Source organism: Podarcis muralis, chromosome 13, assembly GCF_964188315.1.
Source record: "Podarcis muralis chromosome 13, rPodMur119.hap1.1, whole genome shotgun sequence".
Classification (NCBI taxonomy): Eukaryota; Metazoa; Chordata; class Lepidosauria; order Squamata; family Lacertidae; genus Podarcis; species Podarcis muralis.
In genome coordinates this window covers 16387086-16404275 of record NC_135667.1, presented here as the reverse complement: position 1 = coordinate 16404275, position 17190 = coordinate 16387086, and the positions used below count along the sequence as shown (strand labels likewise).

Below are 17190 nucleotides of genomic sequence, written 5' to 3'. Positions count from 1 at the left end.
TTGCTGCTCAGTGAAGGTCAGTGACAGGGCACCACTGGAATCATAGCATTTGCAGAGTTGCAGGAAGATGCAGCTGCCCTATACGAGGATTGAACCTGCAACCTCGGTGCTACCGGCACCATGCTCCAACCAACCGGGAAGGGGTCCGGAGGCACAGCATCTAAGGGCAGCAAAAAAATATTGGGATGGCCCTCGTAGGCACAAAATAGGCTACTCACCCTGAAAAGTTAAAGGAGATTCGAAGGTCAGATACACAAATTTTATCGAGGCCGCAGTCTTGCTTGAAGGGAACCTGGCAATATAAAAGGAAATGAGCCTCCGAGGGTGTTCCAAGGTCTTTTCTCGTTTCTCACCGGGAGGCTACTTGGAGCTATCCATGGTGCTCCCTGTTTGGATTGCTGGGACCTCTCCTAGCTTGCGTGAGTTTGCTTATCTGGATCTAGCCTCTCGCTTTGCTTGGCTAACCTCATTGCAACCATAACTCTGCTTGGCCTGGCCCTGCCCCCTGGACTCTAAGCTCAGGTTGTTTGGCTTTGCCCCTGCTGGAATGTGGCTTCTCCTTGGTCTGACTTTCCTGACTGATTATTGAAATGGGATTACCAGTACGTGACCCTGGGACCCCAGGTCTCTGTGGCCAACAGACACCTCCTGGCTGGGGTCACTGCTTGGGCCAGACCAGGGTCATGTTTTGCTTGTATTGCATTTTGGGGTTTTGTGCTGAGATATATTTGAATGAAGCGTGGTTGAGATGTTTTAATTAATAAATAAATATTTCGGTAAAGTCTACAGAAACATACAAGTTCTCTGTGAGAATGTTTTTTCCCTTATCCTTTCATCTACAGTGGTACCTTGGGTTCTCAAACTTAAGTCCATTCCGAAACCAAAGCGCTCCAAAACAAGGCACGCTTTCCCATAGAAAGTAATGCAAAATGGATTAAGTTGTTCCAGACTTTTAAAAACAACCCCTAAAACAGCAATTTATCAAGAATTTTACTATCTAACAAGACCACTGATCCATAAAATGAAAGCAGTAAACAATGTACTGCAGTCACACAATCAATCAGTCAGTAGCTGAACTGGATTCCACGCAGTCACAAAAACAGAAACAAAAAGAGCCACAAAAACAAAAACACAAAATAAATAGCAAAAACAGACAGAACTCAGCGTAACACTCAAAATGGAAGTGTGGCACTCGAACCAAGTTCAGCTCCTGAAGAAAGTTCGCAAACCGGAACACTTACTTCCGGGTTTGCAGTGTTTGGGTTCCAAGTTGTTTGAGTACCAAGGTGTTTGAGAACCAAGGTACCACTGTATTTCTTTTGGTCATCATTGTTAAACTAAGGCAACAAAGTTGCTGATTTCTATTCCCACTGTGCATTCAGTATTTATTATTACATTTATAATACTTTCCCTGTGGCATGGACAAGGTTCCACCACCCAGGCACTGACCAGGCCTAGATCTGCTTAGATTAAGCAAGGTTCATTTATTTAGAACATTTGAGGGCTGCCCAGTCAACAAATCCCTCTGTACTAAGTACTCTGGGCTGAGCTGTTTCTTTGATGGAAGAGGCTTTGTCCTAGGTCCTAGGAGATGGGCTTGAAAGGGAAATGGCCAGGAAATAAGACCTTGATCTCAGTAGACAAATTAGTTCCAGGGTCCAGGACAGGGCGTAGGTTCCTTGCAGAGGCATCTGGTTCCCCCTCGGCCGTTACATCTGCCCGTAGCACAAGTGGAGAGAAGGAATCATCCAGGCAGAGCTGAAAGATAGTAAAAAAAAAAAAAAAAGGGAATCACAAGTTTCCACTCAGCCAATACATTTCTCCCTGAAAATGCAGTGATCATTCCCACAGCAATGTTTCTAAATACTGTGAGCTTCCAAAAATCAGTGTTTCTCCAACAGGAGGGTTGTTTACTGTATCACTTTTAGACCATTGTAACTGTCATGGCTTCTACCAAAGGATTCTGGGAGCTGAAGTCTGGTGAGGTGCTGAGATAATTCTGCATTAGATATTCCTAGCACTCTCTCTCACACACACACACAAACACACAAACACACACACACCCCTACAATTACCCATGGTGCCATATTTCAACCTACTGGAGCATGGAGAATCTTATCGACGCAGACTGGCCTAGTTCCAACCAGGATGGTGTCTGAGAATGTGGAAGCCTCATTCTCTAGCGTCAGGCGTGATGGAGACTGCTTAGCATCAGACCGGAGAGTAAATGAGATCGCAGCTTGCAGGGCACCTATTTTCTTTCCAAAACATAGAAACAAATTGGATCACAGGAGCAGAACGAACTAAACATTTTGGCTGTCCAAGATGTACTGAACACCAGCTCTCATCATTCCTGACCCATAGCCATGCTTGCTAGGGCTGATGGGAGTTCTGGTTCAGCAACATCTGGAGGCCCAGGGGCTCCCGATTCCTGCGCTAAATGGGAGTCTGGAGTCACTATGAATTTAATGAGAGAATCACTGAGAAAATGAAAGTCAGAAAGAATTGTTGATCTTAAACATCATTTTTAACGCAAGAGGGAGTGGATAAGAAAAACAAGTGAGAAAATAAGCAATAAGAGTCAGGCTGGGAGAATGGGATTCCAAAAAAAAATGATAAGATAATGAGCAGCTGCAGAGAGAATAAGTGAGGGGAAAGGAACAAACAAGTCCACGAAAAATAAAAAAATAACTAAGCAAAAGGAGAACTGAGATGGCGCCTTTACCGTGGGTCCATTTTGTGCTGATGAGTTTTAGGTTGAAGCAAAGACTGGTTTTCCCGCGGGGGGCAATTCCTGAAACGTTCCCGCTTCCACACTTAGGGTCATCCAAGGGGATCCAGCGATGAGAGAAAGTCAGCGAAGAGTTGATTATGAAAACAGGACGAGATCTGGGAGGCAGGGGATAAAAGGGGAGGCCTGTTCAAACCAGCAGTTGTCCAAATTGCCAGCAGCTCTGGATCAGGCCCAGTCTGGAACCCAGCCCCACATTAACTTCCTGGAGCAGGAAGTGCCCCACTCGGACTCCACATAGGTCTCTGGGCTTCATATTCACCACGCTTGGTCTTGCAACACCTATAGACTCCAGCTAACGCAGGGGTCAGCAACCTTTTTCATCAGGGGGCCGGTCCACTGTCCCTCAGACCTTGTCGGAGGTCGGGCTATATTTTGAAAAGTATAAATACCCTGCAAGCCGGTTCTGCAGCTGCCTCTGGACCTGGAGGAGGAACGCACTCTGCACGTGCTCAGGAGCACGTATCTGCGCCGCCCGCTCACCGGCGTTGTTGACGAGCAGCAGCTGCTCCATCAGCCCATCCCTGCAGAGCTCCCAGGAGGCGTGCACCACATGCTGTGGTCCATTCTCTGAGGCCAGGTCGGCGGGCAGGCCACGCACTCGGAGCACCGGGCAGGTGGCACGCAGCTCGCCCTCCAGCTGCTCCAGCGTGGCCGCCAAGCGTGCCACCAGCAGCAGCACCGAGCAGGGCACCAGGCACAGGGCAAGCAGGTGTGCCAAGCTCTGGCTGAAGCCCCGCGACGCACCCTTCACAATGCCCATGCCGCGGCCCAGACCCGCCGCCTGCCCGCCAGCCTCTCTGTCCATGGCCGCACCGGGTTTACCTCAGCCGCAGGCGGCAAGGTTTCAGATTGGCTGCAGGAAATTCCTGCACCAATTCGAAGCCACACCAGCGTCGCCGCCTGCCCAGAGCCGTCCGCGGCTTCAGATCGGCGGCAGGAGCTTCCCACCCAGAAGCCGTGCCAGCGTCGCAGAAGTCAGTCCCTGCACAGCAAGGTGTCCACAGCATGCGGGGACTGACCAAGTGGGTGGCAGGGTCCACGGGCCAGATTTATGAGCCTGGTGGGCTGCATCCGACCCCCAGGCCTTAGTTTGCTGACCCCTGAGCTAGCGTATCCACACTCCCAGCAGCCTGATATATTAAGAGCCTTCTTCTTCCCCACCACATGGGGGCAGCATCACAGCTGGCAGGAAGGTGTAGCAATTGCCACAGCAGGCCCAAGCCATGCTCAGAAAAATGCAGGCCATTAGGGTGCACCAAACTGACGGCTAGTTGGCCAGAGTACACGCAACTGGTTTGTGCAGGTTTTTAAAATCTAGTTCAGGATGCAGAATTTCGAGGTAGTTGGGGAACACACATTGCAATTATGTCCCGCCCTTTGTGGCCCACCCACAATCCACACCCATCATCGTCCTCGCCCATTCTTACCGAAGCAGCATTGCGCTTCCTAGCGCCCCAACAGCCAGGTCAGTCAGTCCATCTTCGCTCAGATCCATTCTTCCTTGGATGGACTGTCCGAAATAATAGAGCACCAGAGAGAGAGACTTGGCAGCAATCCGCTAAATATTTTGAGGGGGAAAGAAAGAGAAAATAGGGGAACAAGGAAGGTTAGGGATCCTCAGCAGATGAGGCAGACACACCCTCAGTTCAGCTATTCCGACTGCCCATTTCTCCAACGCCTTTGTTTTAGACCCAATTAAGAAAATATTAGCCAATTAATCAATTCCATTTTAAGTCCTTTAAAGGATTCATTAATTAAATCTGCATAGGGCAAACTATAATAGTTTTGAAAAAAGAAGCACACTTTCTTTTTACGTGTGTGTTTGTGTGTGTGTGTGTGTGTGTGTGTGTGCGCGCGCGCGCACGCCACAACAGCCAGAATTTATAAAATGTTCTGTTTAGTTACTGGATGCAAGTTGTCACATCTATTATTGTTGTTGTTGTTTTTTAATTATAGAAGTACAGATTCTGCATTAATCTGTGCAAAGAGGTTCTGGGCCCAATACTGGGGAGGCGGGGATCACATCTGTCATCAAAAAGGGAGCGGTTATTGAGATTATGTATTGAACTGGGTTTCTAACCAGAACTGGCTGCAATTGCTTTCCAACAACTCTGTTGCTTTACTGTTCCCATTTCATCAATGATCAGTGGAGACTGATTCAGAAATCGGCTCATAAGAATTCAATGGAGAGATGTGGAAGGAGTGAATCAGCATTGCCTACGTCAGGAATAGGAAACCTGTGCTCCCCCCGCCACCCAGCCAGCATGGCCATTGGTCAGAGACGATGGGAACTGTAGTCCAGCATCAGGAGGGTCACACATTCCCCATCCCTGGCCTAGCTCTTTAACCATTGGACCACCTTGCCACACACAAACAGACAATATATGCACTTTTGACTCTCAGGCTCACCTGGCTGTGGTGTTTTTTCAGCCCGCCTGCTTCTCCTAGGAAGATGTAAATGGCCCCACGATCTTCATCCTCCATGGGGGCTCCTATCGCCACATCTGCAAAGCCATCCCCGCTTATGTCCCCTAAAGCGCAGAGTGCTGCCCCAAAACGGCCAAAGCTGCTGCCAGGCTCCCCACGAAGTGTTTGGAGGGAAACAAGGTGACCCTGCCGGGAGGCGTGTGACTTATTAACACAGTTATACCCTCTCCAACTTCCCATAACAAAATGTGAAGGCGGCAAATATATTTGGCATTAAAACGGCTCCAACATTTAACAATCAATAACCGGAAGAAGGAACAGCACTTAAAGCAGCATTAGTATGACATTTTTTTAAAAAAAATAGACACAGTGGGAAGATGAGCTAAGACCATTCTCTAAAAGCAATGAGACAATACAAGCAAAACACATATCCTGGATTAAACGGACCTCAATCAACTTTCTGGGGCCTGACAATGATCTTTACTGTCCTAGTGAACATGAGTCCCCCAGTTAAATCTTATTTCACCTATGAGCTCAAGATGGCAGTCTCTGCCTTGGTGTTACAATTTAAGGTCCAGTTTTGTACCATGGTTGACTTGTAAGTAAACAATTAAAATTTGGAGGGGGCGGGCGGAGGTTGTGCAATGCTAATCCTTACTTGGATCCATCCATTTCTACACTGAGTAGAACTTAGCTGGATACAACCCATGACGACTTCAACACTTTGAAACAGCTCTGCAGTGTGCCGGGAAGGGTTAATCCTTTCATTTCCCTGCTGTGACTCCAATGAAAAATCACCTCTCAGAGCTGCTACTAATCTTGAGAGAGAAGTGTCCACTGGCAGCAACAGGGCTAAGAGCAGCTTCAGACAGGGATCATTGTGGCAGAGTGTGGCTGTGGTTCTATTGCTGCTCTCCCTCACTCCCAGGTGGCTATTTATTCATTTTTAATGTATGCATTAATTGCTTTCACACAATATCGCATCTAGCTTGGCCCCAAGAAGAGACTGTGCCCAGGGAAAGGGCATAACGGAAGCCAATTGTTAAGTTGTGGGTGAACATATCAGACGACACAGAGATTCTTCAAACAGCTCTTGTTTATTCACAGGCCAGAACAGAACTGAACTGAAGGGTTCAGCCATCCTGCTTATACAGAGCTCAACTACAAGCAACAGTAACAACTTTCTGTAACTATCCAATCACTGAACGTCACTTTCAATTCCTTATTTGCATATGTGGACCTGAGTGAAAACTATCTACAGTATCCCCCTGCTGGCCCAGGGTGAGAACTTCAGTACACAACACCAATCACAGGAGAAAGTAAAGAGAGCGGCCTTCAAATGCTTCTTGAAAATAAAATGTGTTGATTATACTCTGCAGAGTTAGCACACAGCTTGGAAACTGACTGCATACCGAGTCCTTGCTAGGAGAGCAAGCTCACCTTGGTTGCAGTCGCACACAGAGACACTTGGTATGGAAAATAAAAAGGGCCGAGGTGGGGTTTTTTTATAGGCAAGACATACTTGGGTAGAAAAGAGTTCTTAGTTCTAACTAAATCTGGAGATGCAGCAGAGCCATGCTTGGCTCCTGGGATAGCTCAGTTGGTAGAGCATGAGACTCTTAATCTCAAGGGTCATGAGTTCGAGCCCCACGTTGCGCAAAAGATTGCAGGGGGTTGGACTAGATGACCCTCGTGGTCCCTTCCAACTCTCCTATTCAACCCTATTCTATTACACCCCCCTCGCATTCAGCAGAGATACAGCCACAGATGCCCTTTCCCCATCAGCTTCAGAAGCAAGAGTGCAAGGAAGGAAATTTGATCAGCTTTATCAGTCTAACATCAAAGGAAAGTTCAGCACAGAGATCCAAGGACAGTGAGAAAGTTTGGGAATCTTTAAAAATTCCCCTCTCTATCTGCATTAACCACTCATCAAGCTGAGCTGCATCCCAACATTTCCCATGAAAGCTGGATGGAGCAGAAGTTCAGTTTTTCCAGAAGTTCAGGGCAGCTGTGTATCAGTTCCATCTGGTACACAGGCTGAGACCCTACCTGCCGGCAGACTGTCTCACCAGAGTGGTACATGCTCTAGATATTTCTTGCTTACACTACTGCAATGCACTCTAGGTGGAGCTACCTTTGAAGGTGACCCAGAAACTACAACTAATCCAGAATACGGCAGCTAGACTGGTGACTGGGAGCGGCCACCGAGACCATTTAACACCGGTCTTGAAAGAACTACACTGGCTCCCAGTACGTTTCCGAGCACAATTCAAAGTGTTGGTGCTGACCTTGAAAGCCCTAAACGGCCTTGGTTCAGTATACCTGAAGAAGCGTCTCCACCCCCATCGTTCTGCCCGGACACTGAGGTCCAGTGCCGAGGGCCTTCTGGCAGTTCCCTCACTACAAGAAGCCAAGTTACAAGGAACCAGGCAGAGGGCCTTCTCAGTAGTGGCACCCGCCCTGTGGAACAACCTCCCACCAGAAGTCAAAGAGAAAAGTAACTACCAAACTTTTAGAAGACATCTGAAGGCAGCCTTGTTTAGGGAAGCTTTTAATGTTTAATAGGTTATTGTATTTTAGTGTTCTGTTGGAAGCCGTCCAGAGTGGCTGGGGAAACCCAGCCAGATGGGCGGGGTATAAATAAATTATTATTTATTTTTTTTATTATTATTATTATTATTATTATTATTATTATTATTATTATTATTCCAGATGTGAGCAAGTCTGGTCCATCCTCCTCCTTGCCCCTTCTTCCCACCCACCCACCCTTCCCAGCCCTACCACTGGTGCGTTTCCTCACCTGGTCATTCATAGAGCGGACATCAACAAGCCCACCTTGGTTCTTACTGTAATAATGGGGAGCCCCGATCAGAACAAGGTCGGTATTGTTGTCTTCATCTAGGTCAACGGAGCAGACTTCAGCCCCATAGTAAGAACCCAACTGGAAAGAAACAGAAATACAATATGGAGGTGACTGGCAGAAGTGAAGATGACAAATTAGACTAGTGGGCTTAATCTTTGCCAAAACAGACTCATGGGCCAAATTGAGAGTCATGGGTGTAGCCAAGGGGGGACAGGGTGGGGCAGCTGCCCCCCCCCATAAAAAATACATAGGTAACTGAGGTTATGCCTTCCCAAGCAAAAGGCCCTCCCCAACAAAAAACCTGGCTACGCCCATGTCAAAAGGTCTAGCAGGTTTAATGAGGGCCATGGATCACAGCTTTACCACCAATTATTTAGATTTTAAGAACAAGGCAGGCTAATGGTACTCAGAGAGAGAGAGAGAGAGAGAGAGAGAGAGAGAGAGAGAGAGAGAGAGAGAGAAGATGTAGGCCCAAAACCCTCTTGGAATATTGATGTGAAGCAGTTTGACAGGAGTATCCCATGGCAGAATTAATCAGTTAGTCAACTGGAATCTGTGACCAAATAAAGGTCAGTCAGAGAAGGGGCACAAGAAACACAGGAATAGAGCCTTTTCAGGTTTAATACAGTGGTACCTCGGGTTAAGAACTTAATTCGTTCCGGGGGCCCGTTCTTAACCTGAAACTGTTCTTAACCTGAAGCACCACTTTAGTTAATGGGGCCTCCTGCTGCTGCTGCGCCACCGGAACACGATTTCTGTTCTCATCCTGAAGCAAAGTTCTTAAGCCGAGGTACTATTTCTGGGTTAGCAGAGTCTGTAACCAGAAGCGTCTATAATGTGAAGTGTATGTAACCCGAGGTACCACTGTAGTTGCAGGATTTACTCCTAGTCACTATCACTATGATGTCTGCTTATTGTTTAGCAGCTGCTCAGTGATTTTTGGCAAGTCGTTTGATTATCAACTCCCTCTGTCTCTTCCATGTGTTTGAAGTAAACTTTCTAAGAGAAAGAGGGGAAAGGCTGTAGGACACCTGCTTGGCATGCAGAAGGTCCCAGGTTTCCATCCTCAGCATCTCTAGGCAGGGATGGGAACATCCGCTGTCTGAAGCTGACTGCTGCCAAGTCAGTGTAGACAGTATCAAACTACATGGGCCAGTAGACTGACTCCTGCGCTCCTATCTCTCTGCTGGTTCTAGATTAGTTAAGGTAGCCTGCCTTGCTTTAAAACGAAACTTCCAGGGCAGCTTACAACTTTCACACCCAAGATGAAGTGAATGGGAGACTGATCTGCACCCCAGTTTCTGCCTCTTACCTGATCCCCTTCAGAGAATACCACCAAGCGCTTACTCCGGCTTTCAAAGACTGCGACAGCTCCAACATGCTGGTATCGTGGAGCCCCAGCTATGTAGAACTGCTTCTTTCCACGCTGAGCTACAGCCACCGAATAGCCTGTCAGAGACAAAGAAAGAGGAGGTTGTGGACGTCGGGTTGGATGAGCTAGCTCCTGGCAGGCCATTAGATATGGAAGGCAAAGGAGAAGCTGCCTCACTCACCCAAATATGAGACATTGAAGGAAATGTTCAGGAACTGGATTTGGGGAGGGTCTCCCAAAGACTGTTCCTCCAGACCCCCAGACCAAGTGTGAGCCCCAACAGCTCCAGTCACCACATGCCCCTGGAAGAAGATGGAGGCGTGAAGAAAGATAGGGAGGTGAGGGGAGTACAGACTGCAGTCCCAGGTGTGGTGGTGGTTTCTCAGTGTTTCTTCACTTTCCCCATAGGAACTGACTTGGCCCCTGCACTTGTCATCCGAGGCAGTTTTCTATGTCTTTGCCCCCCAAGAGGTTTGGAGGGTGGAAACACAAGAGCGGGCCTTTTCTGTGGTGGCTCCCTGACTGTGGAATACCCTCCCCAGAGAAGCTTGACTGGCGCCATGGTTACATGTCTTTAGGTACCAGGCAAAACCATTCCTCTTTACCCTTTGGTCATTAAATAATCTATGGCTTGTTAAAGCTGTGGGATTATATTATTATTATGCTATCTATTATTATGTTTTTTATTGTGTGTGTTTTGTAGTGCTCCGTAAAATGTGTTGTGCACCGCCCTGGGACATTTTGATAAAGGGTGATATGACAATTGAATTAACAACAACAACATCAATAACTGAGCTCTACTCCCCAGCCCATTCTGTTTTAGACATTAGTCAAATTGCACCTCTCAGTTCTCCTCCAATTAATGACCAAACCGCAGCCAAGTCAAGCATTTCTCCACACTGCATAACAAAATAACAGGGTGTTCTACATGTAATCATTGAATTATTGTGGTGTTTAAAAAAACAACACAAATTTATTAAATTTATTCAATGATCATCTAGTCCAAAGCTATTCTCCAACCAGTCCTATCCCTTATAGGCCAGTATACAGATTTAAATCCAGATCAGTTTACAAATAGGAACAGCTGAACTACAGGAGGATACCTGCAGAGCACAGAGCTGCAAATGACGTGAACCAAACAGTCAAACTGCATACACACAAAGGGAACAACATTCCCAGGGTGCAAACCAATCAGTAGGGGGAGAAACTGAGTCTTTCTCTATATATGGTGATCAGACTCTGTGCATCAGCAGAAAACATTCATGAGTAAGGCTCCCCAAAGGAAAATGGGGGGGGGGGGGGGAGGCTGCATGGCAAAAAGACAAATCCATTCCACACAGTGTTGTATTGTTAGTTGTGGCAGCCCATGAGGAGAGACTTCCCTTTAAATAGGGACAGTGGTAGGAATTGTTTTCAGAACTCATGAATGAAAGATTAAGAGGAACCGACTGAGATGCATAACTGAATGGGAAAATAGAATTGGATTACTTTTTCACTGTCTCTCATAACATTGGAAGCCAGGGTCCTAAAGGGAGTAGAAGCAAATTATAGCTTCTTCTAAAACAAAGTTCCCTTTTATTTTACACACACACTCACATGCATTTTTCTGGGGGGATGCAGGGGTATGCACACCCCTAAACATTTTGTGAATCTTTATTCTTTTGTCCATTTACTGTATTTATTTCCCCCGATTTGAACTATAAAATGGTGAATTTCTTGAGTCAAAATGAGCGTACCCCAAACATTTTTTTAGAAAAAAGCACTGTACACACACACACACACACACACACACACACACACACACACACTTATTGTTCGGATGGTCCTTTGTAAACCATTCTGTGAGGTCTGCCTAAAAAGCGGGATATAAATACCCCAAACGAAGCATATGTTCTTATGACAGGAGTTTCTACTCACTGGGGTGAGGAGAGCACTGAATCCGCCCTGAGAAAGTTCTTTTTGAAACGAATTGCCAGCAGAGATTCCAGAGGTGCCTTTTTGGGAAACAAAAGATAATTAAGACAGGCAAGAGGTAAAGAATGGAAGGGGGGGGCAAGGAGGGGAGGAAGCTTGGCCTCAAAATCTGCCCTTTCTAAATAGTCATGTTAGAGGAGAACAAATGCAGTTTTCCAGGTTTGGGAGAAGAGTAATCTTTCGTACAAGAAGTACTGTATTTTTCGCCCTATAGGACACACTTTTTCCCCTCCAAAAATGAAGGGGAAATCTGCGTGCATCCTATGGGGCGAATGCAGGCTTTCGCTGAAGCTTGGAGAGCGAGAGGGGTCGGTGCGCACTGACCCCTCTCGCTCTCCAGGCTTCAGGAGGGCTATCAGCAAGCCTGGGGAGCCCACGGGAGTTCCCACAGGGCTCCCTAGGCTGCGGATAGCAGCCTGCTTCCCGGAGCGCGGGGCGCGCTGAAGCAGAGCGCCCAGCGCTTCGGGAAGACATCGGGCAGCCCCACAAGCTCGACAGCGGGGAGGCGGCGCACCGCCATCCCGCTGTTCTCCGACCTGGTTTGGATTCCCCGACCTGGTTTTGGGGGGGAAATAAAGGGGGGTAAAATTTCCTTTATTTCCCCCCCCCAAAAAAAAAATTTGGTGCGTCCTATGGGCCGAAAAATGCGGTACTTCTGTTATGGGGCTTCAGCATGGATGGCACCCCCACATTTGCACCTCCTTTGCAAACGGCTGGGCAGGGTCAGGTTGCACAGTGTCGGTGAATCTGTTGGACGCCTCAGCATTAGCAATAATGACTGACACAACAACTCACCCTGTTCCACAGTGCCCATGTCATTTTGTGAATTCTGAAACTTAAACTTCATTCCCTTGTAAGGTACTTCAGTTCTTTACATCCTGGGCCCTCCCTTTACTGTACCATGCCTATAGTTCTTGGACAAAACTGAGCATCAGCAAAGATGCTCCATCACCTTGCGACACTGACCTTCAATGGCAAAGATCTTGTCCTTCAGCTGGTTCTGAATGCTACTGAGCGCATCAAAGCTGTCGACTTCGAAAACATTATTAGGTGACGAAGCAATTGTGTTCAGCTCATCTGTTCTAGTTTCTTTGCCCACCTGGAACAAGCAACAGGGAATTCCTAAAAAGACGTCTTGTCCCCCCGTTACTAATGGGTCCCTGCCACATATAACCTCAGCACTTGGTTCCCCAAGGGACCAATCCTGCACTTGTCTGCTTGCATGGTGCAGTCACAGAATCCACACATTGCAACCTCAATGAAGGTTTTGAACTCCATACCCCAATGGCATAACGGATGATGCCTTTCTTATCTGCAGCCTGTATAGCGACTTCAAATGTGGTTTTCCTGTCATTAGATACGCCATCGGTCAAGACAATGAGGAGTTTCTTGCTGTGAGGTCGCATGCCAAGCTTGGGTAAGAAGACTTTATCCCTGCAAAGAAGGCAGCAAATGGCTTGGGTCTGAAGGGACTAAAGGCACTGGCTCTTCCTCCAGCCCAAAGATTCATTTCCCTGGTACTCACGCCACATAGCGGATGGCAGTCGGGATGTGAGTATTTCCTTTGGTCTGTTGAATTGCGTCGACTATTTCCTTCACCTTGCTTTTAAATGCATTGTAGTAGTTAAAATCAAAAACCAGGTTGACTTCAGTGGAAAACTGGACCATAGCAAACTGGAAGACATGAGGAGGAGGAGTTTGGATTTGATATCTGGCTTTATCACTACCCTAAGGAGTCTCAAAGCGGCTAACATTCTCCTTTCCCTTCCTCCCCCACAACAAACACTCTGTGAGGTGAGTGAGGCTGAGAGACTTCAGAGAAGTGTGACTAGCCCCAGGTCACCCAGCAGCTGCATGTGGAGGAGCGGGGATTCGAACCCGGTTCAACAGATTACAGTTTACCGCTCTTAACCACTACACCGCACTGCTCCTCTTTCCCCATGCAGTGGGGAATTCGGATGCACATGTGAAGAATCAATATCATTTGGAGAATGGCTTATGTCATCAATGAAAATACAGTGAGCACACCCCACACTTTGGCACCGCTAGTCAACATTCAGGACTTTGAAGCCTAGGAGCTCCTCTCTGGCAAATGACACCAGATGGTGAGTGGCAATTGTTAGAGTGGTGGGAAACTGTGGTGTGTGCTGCACAGTGGTGTAGCGTGGGTTGTCAGCACCCGGGGCAAGGCAAGTGATTTGCGCCCCCTAACCCGTGGATTTGCGCCCCCTAACCTGTGGATTTGCCCTAACCCCAGATGTTGCGCCCGGTGCGGCCGGCCCCCCCTGCACCCCCCACGCTACGCCACTGGTGCTGCATACCACCACATCTGCCAGCCTTCAGCTGCCTGCCATGTGCTGCCCAGAAGCATTCTGGGTAACTAAGTCTAGCTGACACAGTGGTTCAATTCACAGCACCTGATGCCCAACCATTCAATATATTTTTCTAAAGCAAGCAGTAGTAGCAAGAGGGCATGAGAAGGGCAGCCCAGCCCAAAAGGTCAGCAATGGCAGTGACAAGGAAGGTGTACAGAATTAAGGGCAGCAGATGAAGAATGACCGGTGCCACATGGGGGTTCCTTTCAAACTTGGCAGGGCCTATGACCAGGTGAAACTCAAAGCTGTAGCTCAGTGATAGAGCATCTGATTGGATGCAAAAAGTCCAGGTTTAATCCTCAGCATCTCCAGGTGGGGCTGGGAAAGAACCCTCTCAGAAATCTTATGGGTCTCCTAAGAACTCTCAGCACCCTTAACAAGCTGGTGTGCTTTGGGAGAAGCCATGACTGTTTAAATGCTCTAAGAGTGCTTTGAAACTATGGAGGGGGTGTGACCTAAGAAGCAAAGCCCAATGACACCCACCCACCCAGTCACTTCCCACATGCAGCGCCAACAAGCTCCTTCTTGCTCTCACCTGCACATCTGCCTCAGAAACAGAAGCCATTAGCTGAAGGGTGAAGTTCTTCACTGTGAGAAAGGAACCATCAGAAATGCTCCCAGAGTCGTCAAATAAGATCACAGCATCCACGCCAACAGTGCACTCTGAGTGGAGAAGAGGCATGATGGGTGTGGAAAATGGGTTGCATTCCCACGACATCCCAAAACAAAGACAAATGAATAGCCTCAACGAAGAACGGAAGCCGATATGCCCCGGCATCCTAAAATAAACTTTGCAGGTCTCCGTAATGTGGGGATTGTCCCATTCGAAAGCCACAACATTTCTCTCCAGTCAGAACCCTTCGCACAACGGTCTTTAACACATGGTAATCTCAGGTAACAACTGCAAATGAGGAATTGGGTCTGACCATCCCAAATTAAACTTTGGGCTGCCACAAATCACAGAGCCACACCTCCAAGGGAACATGAGATGTTCCAGAATTATGTCCAACCTAGTATTTGGTTTTAGTACATGACATTGCCAGGTGTACAAGCCCACATCAATAATAGTCAAAAACAAACAAAATGAATAAGGAACCGAGGACATGTACCCCAAACTAAGCTGTGAGTCACCCCAAATCAAACATCCACACCTTCAGGAGTGACCTCTGAGAGACACGATGCAGGTAGAAGACACCATTCTGGAGGTGTGCAAGTATGATTTGCAGCGGTCCAAATTCCTTATTTGTAATTGACATATTGGGTCCCTGTGTATTACAGAGCAATGTACAAAAAGAATGGTTTGACTGGAGAGAATTGCCATGGAACTCAAAGGGGATAGCCTGATCAATACAATATGGGGTAGGCCAAAGCTTATCTTGGGATGCTAGAACTGCAGAATAACTCTCACCTGGCATGCAGATGCAGCAATGGTGAAAAGCTGCACATACTGAATTTCTAACTGTGCTGCAGCACTTAAAAGGAGACAATATGTGTGACAACCTTGGTCCAACTTCATGCGCATGACTGTCTCCTCTTCCCCTTGACCAAACCAATGCCCTCCAACCTAGCTTATTAATGCAATATGCTAAGAGGCATGTGAAGCTAATTTTCTCCAAATCTTACCTTGGAAAGCTGGATGGATCTCTTTGGCAGGTTGGTTAAAGTTGCTCATGATATAGCAGACACCATTCAGATAATCAAAGTCCCCACATCGACGCTCCCATGTTGGGCCACAGGCCTGTGTGGACAGGAAGGATGAAAACAGCCATGGGATCCCAGTCTCCTAAGCTGATTCACCTAGGTCATATCCACACCATAGACTTATTTATTGAAATGTTTAAAGCACTCTTATACCATGTCTTCCCCCCAAAGGATCCTGGGAACTGTAGTTTGGTAAGGGTGCTGAGAGTTGTTAGGAGACTCCTCACAGAGCTACAATTCCAAGCATCCTTAAACTACATTTCCCATGATTCTTTCAGGGGCTGTTAAAGTGACATAACTGTGCTTTAAATGTATTATATGGATATGACTCTAGATTGTCTCAGCCAAATTGAGAAAAATTCCTCCTCAATGCCAGGTCAGGGCATTTTCTGCTTGAGCTCAATATTTTCTCTCCAAAGCCAAGTTGCAAGGCACCCACAGCTGGTCAAGTTATTCTGTCACCTGAAGCAGAAAATTCCACAAGCCTCTCTTCCAATCCCTGACAGTAAAAATACAATATTAATAAATTTTAAAATGATTTTTTTCTCCTTTAATTACACCCTGAATCAGCTCCTTAAGGTGGCTGCCTCATTCTCACTAATGACAGGGCTGCCTCTGTTTCACCTCCTTTCTGAGTGACAGACACTGCAAACGCAGGCCCACCCATGGACTTGCACTATTTTGCTATTTGATTCCACTCTGCTTTTACTTACTATTATTTTGGAGTCTGATTTATCGGCAGCCAGTGAAAGTCCGAGAGATATTCTAGAGGTATCTTTGTTCCAGACAAGGAGAGATGGCATGTGGGGAAAAAGAGACAGACATGTAAGTGAGACTTATAATATATAAAGAGAATTTGTCCCCATGTCTCATGGATATTAATACACACACAGAGTTCCTAGCTATTCTGCATACCCTCCAAAATTTAACTGATGAAAATAGGGAATTGTAAAATCCACATCAGTCTGTAGTACAGATATGCCCTCAAGAGTTCCCTTTCTCTTCTCAGGAGATAAAATGATCAGATGTGACACTCTCACCTTCAGAAGAATGGAGGCACACAATTTTTTAGCTTACTGTTGTGGTGGAGAAGCACTGTCTGGCACTTCTCTGTATCATACGAGCAGCGGAAAAGCGATCCCGTCCGGTTGCCTGACATGGGGGCACTCACTACCAACCTGCAGGAGGGAAGCAAGTTTTAGAAAACGACTGTTTACAGGCATGTGGCTGCTCTGAACAAAATAAACTGGCAACAGTTTGGTTCTCACCAGGACGTGGCATTGTCCGCTCTCGTCTGGACGACACGGTAGCCAAACTGAGAGGCCTCGTCACCTCGGAAAAACACCGGAGTCTCTGTATCAATGATGTTGAAATCTGAAGAGACTGCAGAACCTAGAGTGGAAAATGGTAGCAGAATGCTGTGGCACAGAGAGTTCGGCGCATCAACACTGCTAAGAAAACATTTCCTTTTCACAAGCTGCCAGGGGCTCTTCCAGATGTGGAAGATGTCCAAGTTCCAATTTGAGCTTAAAACAATTTTTGTTAAAAAGCCCCACCTGAAAGCAGCCTGGGGCAGGGGGGTGGGGAGCAATTGGAGAGGCTACCAATTGAATAAACAGGCCCAAGTGTCCCTATATTATTACACATTTTGCCACTGTGAATATTGTATATTATGCCTATGCTC

General features: G+C 47.1%; 1 protein-coding gene across 1 annotated transcript in view; it reads right to left on the bottom strand.

Moving 5' to 3' along the window:
- The window catches only part of LOC114582491 (integrin alpha-X-like), a 31294-nt gene that overhangs the window by 9216 nt on the left and 4888 nt on the right, over positions 1-17190 (bottom strand). The window contains exons 2-19 of the mRNA XM_028703566.2: positions 16775-16898; positions 16584-16684; positions 16220-16281; positions 15429-15543; positions 14341-14468; positions 12956-13104; positions 12711-12864; positions 12397-12529; positions 11374-11450; positions 9638-9758; positions 9397-9533; positions 8022-8162; positions 5204-5407; positions 4222-4352; positions 2726-2889; positions 2100-2251; positions 1627-1758; positions 219-292 (exon numbers count right to left, since the gene is read on the bottom strand). Of these exons, the coding sequence (XP_028559399.2) occupies positions 219-292; positions 1627-1758; positions 2100-2251; positions 2726-2889; positions 4222-4352; positions 5204-5407; positions 8022-8162; positions 9397-9533; positions 9638-9758; positions 11374-11450; positions 12397-12529; positions 12711-12864; positions 12956-13104; positions 14341-14468; positions 15429-15543; positions 16220-16281; positions 16584-16684; positions 16775-16898 (2299 nt within the window). The remainder of the gene's footprint in view (positions 1-218; positions 293-1626; positions 1759-2099; positions 2252-2725; positions 2890-4221; positions 4353-5203; positions 5408-8021; positions 8163-9396; positions 9534-9637; positions 9759-11373; positions 11451-12396; positions 12530-12710; positions 12865-12955; positions 13105-14340; positions 14469-15428; positions 15544-16219; positions 16282-16583; positions 16685-16774; positions 16899-17190) is intronic.